The sequence below is a fragment of the Ictalurus punctatus genome, chromosome 1 (genome assembly GCF_001660625.3).
Source record: "Ictalurus punctatus breed USDA103 chromosome 1, Coco_2.0, whole genome shotgun sequence".
NCBI classification, from domain to species: domain Eukaryota; kingdom Metazoa; phylum Chordata; class Actinopteri; order Siluriformes; family Ictaluridae; genus Ictalurus; species Ictalurus punctatus.
In genome coordinates, this window is record NC_030416.2 from 35,259,068 (window position 1) to 35,271,567 (window position 12,500).

The window sequence follows — 12,500 nt, forward strand, 5'->3', positions numbered from 1 at the left end:
ATGAAGGGAAGCTAGGAGAACATCCACTGAACGTATTCGCCGCGCGAGACGTCCCCCGCCCACTGCAGCGTCGCTTACGCACCAAATTAACTGGTTGCGAGTTGTTACCATAGAAACGATCGCGTATTAGAAAAAACGCATTAATATAGAGTTGTGAACGATTAATCGGAAATGTCCGAGACTTTAAGAATCCGACTGCAATTCGTGTTTGTTTAATTATTAGTAAAATGGTACTTCTCGTCCTTGTGTTATTCTTGTAGACTACAAAACACCAGAGGGTACAAAGAGTGTGTGTGTGTGTGTGTGTGTGTGTGTGTGTGTGTGTCCTTGCTCTAGATGCCTCATCTCTCCACGCTTATTCTGAACACACTTTAAAGAATTGATGAAGGCAGACTTCAATCGATTCCTGGTTTACATTGCGACTCCCGACTCGAAAATAATATGACGTCCGTACAAGCCGTAAGCGAACTGCTGTCTCGAGCCAACGCAAAAGAAATAAATAATGCATCGATTTAATAAACATTCAAAATTAAATCACAAATAAAAAAATTAAAAAAAAAGACGTACCTGTTGCGAAGATTTCACACACAGCACCAGCCATATAACAAACGCTAAAAAGGCTACGTTAAGATGGAGGTCAACGTTTTTTTTTTCCAACGAGTGTATTCCCATCAAATTTTCCCCAGACATCATTAACTCAAGAAGACCGGAAATATTCAGAATTCACAACGTTAAATTCCATAAATAAAGTTAGGTGTAATAAAGTGGTACAGGACTTTTACTACAGCACAATTATTAAAATCGAAAATAAATTTCTCTTTCGGATTTTTCACAACAGTAAAATAAATAAATCAGACACGTCTGCTGCAACGGCTTGGGTTGCCATGCATGAGAAAACCAGCTCAATGCTCATTTAAAACCAGCTTAAGAGTCCATTTAATAACTTCAAACCTATGGATGTCACCGCCGAATTATAATAACCGTTATTAGCAACGTCTCACTTTAATAATAAAATAAAAGAAATATATAAATAAAAAACGAAGCGACATTAAAGTCAGTCAGTTCGCCTGAAGTGTTATATTACTGCGATACTGTGCCATTAATAAAGAATCAGTAAAGCAGTTCACTGACATAAAGCCAGCACGTTTTATCCAGTAAACACCGCTCCTATACGTTTACTTCATCCTGTAACGCAATGCCACGCTCTGAATCTGTTTATTTCTCCAAATAAACAATCCAGATTTAAAACTGAAGTGGGCGGGGCTGAAACTGGAAGGTTTTTTTTTTTGTCCTGTTAAAACAAAACAAAACAAAAAAAAACCCCCCGCAGAAGTCGAAATGTCAGCAGCGTCAGCACGGTGTGTGGATTCCGTCTCGGACAGTTCGTCGACCTCGGCACGGTCATAACCGGACACAACTAGGGGTATTATTTTTGTTTCTCCCTTACCTGCTCACAATATTTGCCAAGTAATTTAGTTTCCAAAATATCAACGAACCAGCGGTTAATTTAAACCAGCACGACTTTAAACCAGGCGGTTACTAAGGATGAACGGATGTAAATAAACGTTAACGGCCACGGTGTGCATTTGCCCTGCGAGCGTCGTATTTGACCGCTCTCGTGAAGATTCCGGTCCGGATACACACATCTAGTCTGAACCAGGTGCCCCGTGAATCTTTCAGCTAAACAGTGCACCTCCAAGTCTGAATATTCTGAATATCTGTTCCATCTCGGACATTCATTATCGCTGTAATACCCTTTTTCTCTACTGATGAGAACCATATCATAACCACGGCATATATACAGACATTCATAACAGACCACGTGTTAAATCCGACTTGGAAAACATTCATTTAATTGCTCTGACGTACTGTATGTTAAAAACCGAAGCCTCGAGCTGAGCTCGGAGATCACGGCACCACGTGAACGCTGGGGGAAAACTGCAGACGTGGCAACCCTGTCGAGATGACCTTTAACCTATTTAAGTCAAAGATTATTACTCATTTATTCAACTCCGAGTACAGGTGGTAACTCTAATAGAGATCCACCCATCCATTTTCTGTAGCGCTGATCCTACACAGGGTCACGGCGGAGCCTGAGCGTATCCCAGGGGACTCGGGGGACAAGGCCGGGGACACCCCGGATGGAGTGCCGACCCATCACGGGGCACAATCACACACATTCACACACTACGGACAATTTAGACATGACAATCAACCTACAGTGCATGTCTGTGGACTGGGGGAGGAAACCGGGGTAACTGGAGGAAACCCCCAGAGCACCTGGAGGACATGCAAACCCCCCACACACACCGAGCGGAGGTGGGATTCGACCCCCAACCCCTGAGGAGTGAGGCAAGACATTTAATTACATTTTAATTTCTGTAATTAGTAACTGAACCTTGTGTAATCCATGCGCTTTAGTACGGGGCTTTAGTATTTAGTAAGCGCATAGTCTGGGCGGGATCACACTACTAGTGTGTAGCATCCACGCGGATGATGTGACGGCAGCCATATTGCGCCAGAACGCCACCACACACCAGCTACTAGTGGAGAGGAGAGTGATGTAGTCAAATTCAGAGATGGGGATTATTGGGGGTCGTGATAGAGAAGGACCAATGGGGGAATTTCCATAAGTGTCCTGGGATTTTTAATGAACACAGAGAGTCAGGACCTCGGTCCGAAAGATGGTGTTTTTTTTTTTTGTTTTTTTTATACAGTATCGTGTCCCTGTCATTATACTGGGGTATTAGGCCCCATAGAGGAAGTGTCCTCACTAATACCACTTCCTACAGCAACCTTAGTTTTCCCCAGGAGATCTCCCATCCAGGTACTGGCCAGACTCAACCCTGCTTAGCACCAGTGCGAAACCATGCAAGAACTGCTAGAGATACGGTTTGGCAGAAATATTGAGATTAGCATGTTATTCAGTAGCTACGGTGAGACTGATAGGAACTGCGTTTAGGTAGCAGTGAGAGGAATTCAGTGGGAGAAATGCACCCAAGGCCATTTGATGAGGCATCATCTCACACACACACACACACTCGCTCCATTCTGATCACTAGTGGGAGTGTTCTATCTTTAGTTTCCTCCCATGGTTCCACAAGGCTAGCGTGATATCCACACCAGCTAGCTGCAGAACGTCTACAAAACCACACGTCTGACCAGAAATCCAACGTCTTCACGATAAAACTGAAATTCCGCCGGGAAGTCGATCGTGTGTGAAAACGAAATACTTCTGTGTATGACCGGGTACGTATAGCGCGAGACCGGGCGAGCTCGAAACGACGATTCTACCGTTCGTCTACTTTTTTTCTTTTTTCCTTTTTAGACGCAGGAACGGTTGGATGTGCTGAATGAGATGGCGGAAGCACCAGTTCACTCAACTTCGTCACGTCGGGATGGCCCGCCCACTGTGCGTCCCTAAAGCTGGCTTTACCTGCTCTCTCAGCTCTCGGGACACTTACGACTGGAATTTATTCCCAACAGAAGCGCACGTTAACGAGATGAATTCCCAGCAGTAACCGGTGCTATCACTCATCACACAGCGTACATATGAAGGTAAACTCGAGCGATTTAGAAGAACCCATCCCGGTCCTGCTCTCCCAACACTCCCGTACGTGCACCAAACAAGCTCCGCCCACTGCCACAGCCCTTCATTTACCAGTCTCGCCGTCCAGACGAGCTCGCCCTGCTGCTGCCGGTTCTTACAGCCGTCCGAGGCCTCTGAGTGCTCCGGAGACCAGGACGGGGAGCTTACGGCACTACGGCTGCTCCATCCAACCTGGCAGGGGCGGGAACCAGGACAGGGAGAGGGAGAGGAGGGCGGATGAGTGGAGCAGAAGAGTGAACACAAACGCACAGCCAAATGATGAATCCAACAAGAAAAGAAAGAAAAAAAAATTAGCAGGCATATGAAAAACAGAAATAACAACGGGCATGTACAGGCATTACATCAAACAAATGCAAACGACACCCGTCTAGGAGCTTGGGAAAAATCTGATCACATGACGAAATATGCAAAATTACCTCTAGTGTTGACCTTGGGTTCCTCGTTCTTCGAGTGAAACGGGACGCTCACTCGCAGCCGAACGCCGGACTTTAATTTAAACTGCGAATCCCAGAACTTCACATACTATCAGATCGTTTTCCTCAATAAATAAACCACCAATATTCTTGTGTCCCGTCTGTTTAACTGGGTTTTCTTTATCATTTTTTAGGACTTGAGTGAAAATCTGATGTTTTAAAGTCATATTTATGCAGACATAGGGGAAATTCGAAAGGGTTCACAAACTTTCAAGCACCACTGTAGATGCACAATCTCTATTACTTCGTTTTTTTTCTTTTGCGTTTTTATCGGTTTCGATTTTATACGATCACCTCACACACTTAAAACGCCTATATATGCATGCACACACACACACACACACACACACACACACACATATATATACACACATATATATATATATATATATATAGGGGAATTTTTTTTACTGACCGGCACCAAAAGCGGTCAAAAGTAGGCGTCAACCTCTGAGGAGAACGGATCCAGGAACATCTAAATATTAAATCCGGGGTGATCTGCTCACCGGTGTGTAACTGTAATTTTGCCCCCGGAGTGAAACAGTACATTGGGCTGAGTCACTCTTTCCAGAGGCAGCGAGCTGACAGCAGGCCAGCGAGGCTAAATCCATTCAACACTCGACACGATGCTCCTCATTATCAAGTGTCAGCCCGTCTCCATGGCAGCGGCGGCGTCTATTTGCGTGTTTACTAAACAAAAGTGATTATCCCAGTGTGACAGCGGCGTGATGAATGCGCCGAGCGGACGGGAATTACGTATAAAGCGCCGTGGGGAGATCTGAGCTCGTTAGCGAGATGATCGGGGCACGGCTGTGTAATTACGCTCCGTAACGCAATCAGCACGGGGCCTGTGAAAAGTGTTTGAGCTTTTACGGATAACGTATTAAAATAAAATCGATACGTAAATAGAAAAAACAGGGGACGGCCGGACGGCTCTACGGTTCGGAAACCCACCGCGTACAGATTTGTCCCAAACTACCGACTTTCATTTCAGGCACTTAATAAAACATGGCGTAATCTTCTCATACACATAATGCAGCTTAAAAGGGTTATAACAGAAGAAGAAACATGCAGACATGTATATATATTTATAAAAAAAAATAAATAAATAAAAAAAAATGCAAAAAGTATGTATCTATGTAATGTTTGTACGGTATGAGGGTGAGGTGGGACAGGGGTTAGTAAGAAGAACAGAAACCAAATCCAAGCACATTAAATGTTAATATTAATACGGCAGACGATACGGTTAATATAAAGGACAGTGTGAGAGAAAAGGAAAGGAAAAAGAAAAAAAAAAAAAGAATGAATGATGAAGGAGCGGTATCGCTGAATAACGGCCGTGCAAAGCGGAACGAGGGAAACGTTTTGCTCCGTCTCCACCCATCCTACTTTTTCCATTAAATACCAATCTGGATCTTCATGCAACTAAATGCACGAGAGATCATTAAGTTTTCTCGTCGGAGGGGACGCAGAAAGCAGCGGGAAACTCTTCCTTTATTCTCTTCAAAAACTCGCTGTACCCAAAAAAAAAAACATCCCCGCCGCTAAAACCAGGGCTGTCCGAGTGGCCCGATCCTCACCACGAAGGACACCGTGTCCAGAAAATAGTCACGAAACACATCAAATCGACATGCTGGCACTACTGACGCTTTTACGAATACCAATGAGCAACCATTTAATAGACTCGTGTAGAACCGACCGATCAGGAGAAGGGAAGCGAGCTGACGAGCGGTCGCGTCGTCGTATACACGTGGCACATCCAAAACCGGACCGTTCCTCAAGCTTGATGTAATCTTCTGAACGCCGGTATTCCATCACGCTCCATATTCAACGACGTTAAAATAAATAAATAAATAAACAAACAAACAAAGAGATCGAAATCCGATTAATTTGTGAGGGCGATCACGAAGAAGTGAGTTCCGCATCACTCAAACTTGAATAAACGAATAAAACATTTCGCCGTGTAAACCACACCCGCTGAATGTATTTTTAAAAGTCTCGACGCTTGTTGGTCAGATTTCTCGCAAAAAAAAAAAAAAAAAAAACGTTCACGTTTCGGATGTTACGTTTTGTAAGGGAGAAAAAACATCACTATATCCCACTCTGAGTTTTTATTTACGGCGTTTGGCAGACGCCTTTATCCAGAGCGTCTTCAGTTTATCTCATTTATACGACTGAGACGTTGAGGGTTAAGGGCCTTGCCCAAGGGCCCAACAGTGGGAGCTTGGCAGTTGTGGGGCTTGAACTCACATCAGTAGTCCAGGGTTAGCTTTAACCACTGAGCTAGCACTGCCAAGCTGCGTCAAGAAATACCTACTGGTGCAAAAGATAAATGTTTGTGCTGTTGTTGGGGGATCGGGAGTCCAAGTCCTGATGACGCCACAGCCCGTCGTGTCCGGGAGTCTAAGAGAGCTGGTCATGCTCTATGAGTTGGAAGAATGTCCTTCCTGTCTCCCGTCAATCAGTGCGACGCTAACCAAACGCCCGTCGGCTCATGTACGCAGAACAGGGTGTCACGCGCTAGCATTCACCGTCAAGCAAACATTTCCAACCTCTCCTCTGACCGAAATCCACGATCACCGTTCCTGCTTCAAAAAAAAAACCCTACGATAACCTAGTAATCACTCGCATCAAAGACTCGGACGTCCCAGATGACTTGGACCAGCATCAGTCTGCCGACCGGGCAAAAAGATCGACTCTATTTGCATGCTGCCGTCTCACACATGGAAAAGCCCAACAGGTACATCTGGATGCTCTTCGTTGGCTACAGCTCGGTGTTTAGATCTATCGTACCAAGCCAGCTGATCAACAAACTCAGCTGGTTACCGGACTGTCCTACCATATTCCCCCTCCCCAGTCAGAGCGGTTGGACAAGCATACACCCTCTACCTTAACTTTGAGTACCGGTGTGCCACAAGGATGTGTGCTAAGCCCCGTCCTTTATGCATTTTTTTTTTATTATTATTTTTTTTTTTACCCATGACTGTCAAACTACCCACGACTCGAACACTCTCATAAAATTTGCAGACGATACGACATACGACGACAATGGAGCTGCGTACAGGGAGGAGGTTCAGAACCGGACGGCGTGGTCTTAAACATCAAAAAGATCACAGAAATGATTGTGGATTTTAGGACCACTAAAAAGATCACCCACAGTCCAGTAACTACCAAAGAAGAGGTCGAGGAGAGAGTCCGCATCTACGAGTCCCTGGGAGTTACCATCACAGAGGATCAACACCGCAGGTATAGCAGGCAAACTACAACAACGCCTCTACCGTCCGAGAATTCTACGGAGAGCTAACCTCGACCAGAAGCTGCTGGTTTTCTATTTCTATACATGCACTATCCAGAGCATCCTGACTAACTGTATGATAGCCTGGTATAGCAGCTGTACTAAAGCTGCTAAAAGCCCTGCAGCAGGTCGTAAAAACGGCACAGGACATCACTTCATAAGACCCGCTGTTCGAGAAGGGCCTTAGAGAACATCATCAAGGACATCCCTCCTCCTTGTCGTTACTCGTTTAAGCTCCTCCCATCAGGCAGGGGCTTCAGATCAACCCGTTTCCACGCAAACAGTGCCTCGTTGTCCAATCGTAATTCTTTCCGCTATAATACATTCTTGCGCAGTGGGGGAGTGGGGAATTAACGCATGACCAGCCCAAGAAGAAAAACTCTGAATAACCAAGAACCAGTATCATCCATTATGTAAAATATTAGCAGAACATGATACAAGGTAAATAAATTATTTGGGTTTTTGTTTTTTGGCCATACAACCAAGACCAAGAGAATTGAATGCATCAGATAGCACAGCTTTGTTAAGGACGTTAAGGTCAGAAGGAAAGGTCGGTCGCTGTACACAACCATGGGATTAGCTAAAGGTTAAAGGTCAAGCTCACTGGGCCAACCGCAACCGAGCGGTCGTTAGCACAGAAGTTTGATCCATGAGCTAGCATTAGCGGGGGGTTTTATGATCGTAACTTCTGAGCATAAAACAGCTCCTGCGTTCTACATATCGACAGATCAACGGTCGAAAGCGTAAGTATGTGGAAATGACGTTAAAGTAATAATAAAATAAGATCACGCTACAAAATTCAGGCTCCTCTGGGCATTACAAAAGGAAGTCGGCGGGGGAGAATCTCATCTGCACAACAAAACGTGCTGAGGCACTCTCGTCCTCACTCGCACATCCCCAAAGCCCAACAAGCACACACTCGCATGAGAATACAGAGGACTGCACGTAGCCACACATACACACCCCAAACAGGAAAGTCCAGCTGGACCCCACAAGAGGTGACCACCCTTTAAATTTCACAAGACTGGGAAGGAGCATCCTCCAGAGGGAAGCAGAGGGGAAGGGGGGCGAGATTTCACCATACTGCCGATTCTCATCGAGGGCTATACGCACAGCCACGGCAGAGCCCGTCAAACAAATTACAACCTTTCTCCACGTCAAACAAGGTTTTCGAAGAAGACACCTGAAAAACAACAACCACCACCTCTAATCTCTGGTTTCTCGAGAAACCCGGCTCAGGGATCCCGTGCCGCCGAGTTTAATTTTCAATTTCTGATGGCTTGGCCGGTTCTAAAAGAAGAGCACTCAGCATCCTTCCCTGTTCCCAAGCTCGGAGTGGAAATGGGTTTGTGTTGTGCTTTCCAGCTCAGTGAACAGCGATCCGAATTATACACCTCCAAAAAGACTCCTTTATTTTCCCCCGAGCATCAAACCCTTGGCAGCAGTGCCAATTCCCATCCCCCGACTCTGAGGGGTTATTCAGAGTTATGCACTCCAGAGTGAGCGAGGATAGGGGAGGAGTGCCGGGGTGCTGGGGGGGTGGAGGGGGTGGGGTGTTACCGAGAATGAGCGCAAAAGAGAGAGAGAGAGAGAGAGAGAGAGAGAGAGAGAGAGAGAGAGAGAGAGAGAGAGAAGCAGAGCAAGAAAGAGTGAAAGCACAGAACAACAGCTAAAGCCTTTCGACGTTAATTAATATACCCACCGCACTGGTACTAATCATTGTGACTGTGCAAAGGAATAATTACCGCGCAGCTGCAAAGCTGAATCGGAGACAGAGGATCTATCAGAAACACGAAGAAGAACGAGGATCTCGGCTTCATCGCGCGCTTACCTGCTTCGCTCTGGGCCTTCCTGGAGAAAACTTCCTCTTGGAGATGGCTGGCTTTCCCATTCCGATCTTTGGGGTGAGGGGGAAGAATGCAGCTGTGGGAACACCGGGGCTGTACCCGGGCGTATTGTGGCCATGCGTGGGGGTCTCTCTGGGTGAGGCCTCTGTAGAGAAGGGCGACTGGCAGAGCTTGATCGAGCCATCGGGGGAAAATGCTGGAGAGCGTTTAAGGCTTTGTACCTTGTCTTCCGTGGCAGGAGAGCTGAAGCCTGAGAAGCTGAGCTCGCTGCCTGGCGTAGTATCCATCTCCAGGGTTGGACTGCTCCCTGTGCCCAGTGGAATGCTGACCTCCTCAGGCAAAGCTAGCTCAGACGCGACCTCGTCTTCCTCCTCCTTTGCCTCCACCGGTTGCTCTGCCTCCTTCTCTAGTCCCTGCCCGACATCCTCCGCTAAGTCCGAACCCGACAAGTCTCGAACGTTCTCAACGCACTCCTCTGGAGCTGAACCACCTAAATCCATGGGCTCCTCCATGGCCGGTGAGGAAGGCTCACGGTGGGATTCTTTGGTAGGTGAAGTGGGTAGGACTTTCGGAGCGTCCACCATATTTGGTTCCACCTCAGCTTGCTCAGGCTGTTCAGGCGTGATCTCTTGCTCCTTCCCCGTTTCCATTGGCGTGATAGCATCGTGCGATTCCTCGTCGTCTTGGTCCACCACAGCAGCACAACACTGGGAAGCAAGTGGAGATGCTAAAGCAGACGAGCCCTCGGTCAAAGTAACGGTCACCTGGATCTCCTGAGCAGGCTCTACAGCTGAAAAAGGGGCAGAACAAGACGATTAGAGCATTCCAATTCGTTCGATTTGAATTAATTAAGCATTTTAGTCGTCGTCGGACATGCCGCACGTCAAGAAAAACAGTTCTACAGATACGTTCAAGTCCCTGTGAGGCAACAACACGATAAGATGTTATTAAGAGTTCTAAAGAGGTTCTACCTGAAACACATTGGTATATATGGAGCCATGAGAGACAAATCAGAGAAAGCTTTACGGTTTCAGATTTAAAATTTTTTTTTTTTTTTTTATTAAGATTACGCAATAAAAGTCATCAATCCATATGACAGTCAGAAGGTTCAGTAGAATACATCTACATTCTTAAAGTAAGAGTTCCTCGATGGCTCCTAAAAGGGCTGTAGTGATAATGGAAAGCGCTGGTTTTAGCGCGACACGGGTTCCGGCTGATAGACACACCGAGTAAGGCCTTTGTTTTTAGATCTTTTATTTATTTTTTTTTTTAATAAATAAAAGTCTATTAGCAAAGACATCATGAACTGGGTTTTGCAGTCATGGATACAGACTGAGGCCAGAACCCAGATGCACTAGCCAAACGATTCTTCAGCGATTTAATGTTTTAAAAGATTATCCAACAACCACTCCACAAAGGCCCTGTCCAATCGCGATCCAACTCGTGCGCTAATATTCAGACGGTCAGAAGGTCTTGAGAAGACACAGCTAGCTCGATTAACCGAGATTACTGTTAGAGCTCAAACGTCATGGTGTGGATGGAATTTAAAAAAACAAAACGACGACGACGTGGGTGAATTTGCCCCCTGAAAACTCCATTTTCACCCTCATGGTACGGATATGAGGAAACAGCTGTTGGAAAGCACAAGTGGATGATTGTCATGTGATCTTCAGCATTCCAAGACGGCAGAACTATTAGCCATGCGGTTATCTGTACCGCTGAGGCGTGAATCACGAGCCGGATCTCACGGGACATACGTTAACGCAGATCTTTAATGTAAAGGTCAGGGGTCACCCAGTGTACATCATCGGCATACTGTTCTCTGTCGTTTTTGCATGTCGACGTACACGGTACACACAGGTTGTTGCTGTCGTCGTTTGTTGTTTTTTTTTTATTACCCATGCTAGCATGAACTATCACGAAGTGAAGGGAAACCCGGGGAAAACGGAGAAGTGCGTCACCAAATCGAAAACTAAAATCAGCCACCTGATGGAGACTCTTTCGGTTCTTCAGGAACAGGAAGTGCAGCGCTATCCGGCTCCAGTGAAACCGAGACGTCCTCTTCGACAGCCATGAAAGCTCCTGTAACGGCAAGGAAAACACCCAGTGATGCGACGGATTTTATCCGGGCAAAACCTTGAGCAAAAATGATTTGTTTGTTTGTTTGTTTGTTTGTTTTCTTCCTCCCCCAGCTAATCATGTTGTGTCGAATTTGTTTATAAGGAAACCCTGTGGTGCTACTACTATCATTAAATTCCAACCTCATGACTCCGCATTTAAAACCTTGGCAAAGTGGTTGGGCTGCATTCCAGGAAATGCTGGGGTTTGAATAATGTGTGGTATGTAATATTTTCAGGTCAACGAGAAGATAATTTAATTGGCAGCGCGCGTGCGAGCGGCGCTCGGCTCGAAACGCCAGACGGATGCGTTTTTAAACTCGATTCCCGCACTGCTTGGGTGAAGAGCCTGGGCGCCGGCTTTGTAGTTAATAAAACCGAGAGCGACTAGGAGCGTTTTAATGTGCAGTTTTTACTCGGCGGTAAAATAAATAAATAAATAAATAAATAAACAAACAAACAAAAATAAGCGAGGAATTGGGTCATGCTGTCTTCGGAAAACAACCCATGATGCAGTGGTGCGATGAAGCAGCGTTACTGTTACCACCCAAAAGTTGATCCTTTCCCTATAAAATCGACCCTTTCTGACCAATCAGAACAGCGAATACACTGTGCCCTGGTATAAAGGGAAATAAATTATGACGCGGACTAAAAAAGACCAAACAGAACTATTATTTCCGGTGTGATATCGGATAGCCAAGTGTATTAACGATGAACTCCGAACACGCCCACAATCACAACGGACTTAAATAGTCTCTCAGATTTGCTCAATACTGCTGCTCGTTCTCCCAGCCATCTCTCTCTCTCTCTCTCTCACTGCTCCACGACGAGCACTAACGGCGCAACCCATCGAGGCAGGCATCACCATGGCAACATATTCGCCCGTGCCATACTTGTTAGACCGAGCTGATATGATGCCCGCTGGGAAGAAACCAAGTTCATAAACAAACACTGGCTGTGCTGTTAGCTCTTAATTTAACTCCCGTACCCAAAGCAGAGCTTCCAGGAAATGGGAAGGGAGAGGAAGAGAGAGAGAGGGAGGAAAATAAGGCTCATAAATCAAAAAGGAGCATTTAATATAGTCGATGTACACAGCCTTCGGGCAGAGTTGGGTTTAAGAAAATCAGATTAAGCATTAATAAACATGTGTCTCAGAAT

The 12,500-nt window shown here is 45.9% G+C and overlaps 1 protein-coding gene across 10 annotated transcripts in view; it reads right to left on the bottom strand.

Annotated features, from left to right (window-relative positions):
* kmt2ca (lysine (K)-specific methyltransferase 2Ca) overlaps nucleotides 1-12,500 on the bottom strand; it is a 202,640-nt gene that overhangs the window by 76,590 nt on the left and 113,550 nt on the right. For 8 of the 10 annotated variants that reach the window (XM_017481991.3, XM_017481945.3, XM_017481974.3 and 5 more), the window contains exons 13-15: nucleotides 11,212-11,307; nucleotides 9,210-10,015; nucleotides 3,662-3,781 (exon numbers count right to left, since the gene is read on the bottom strand). In XM_017481991.3, coding sequence (XP_017337480.1) covers nucleotides 3,662-3,781; nucleotides 9,210-10,015; nucleotides 11,212-11,307 — 1,022 coding nt within the window. The remainder of the gene's footprint in view (nucleotides 1-3,661; nucleotides 3,782-9,209; nucleotides 10,016-11,211; nucleotides 11,308-12,500) is intronic. The other 2 variants (XM_053684190.1, XM_017481966.3) reach the window with 2 other exon arrangements.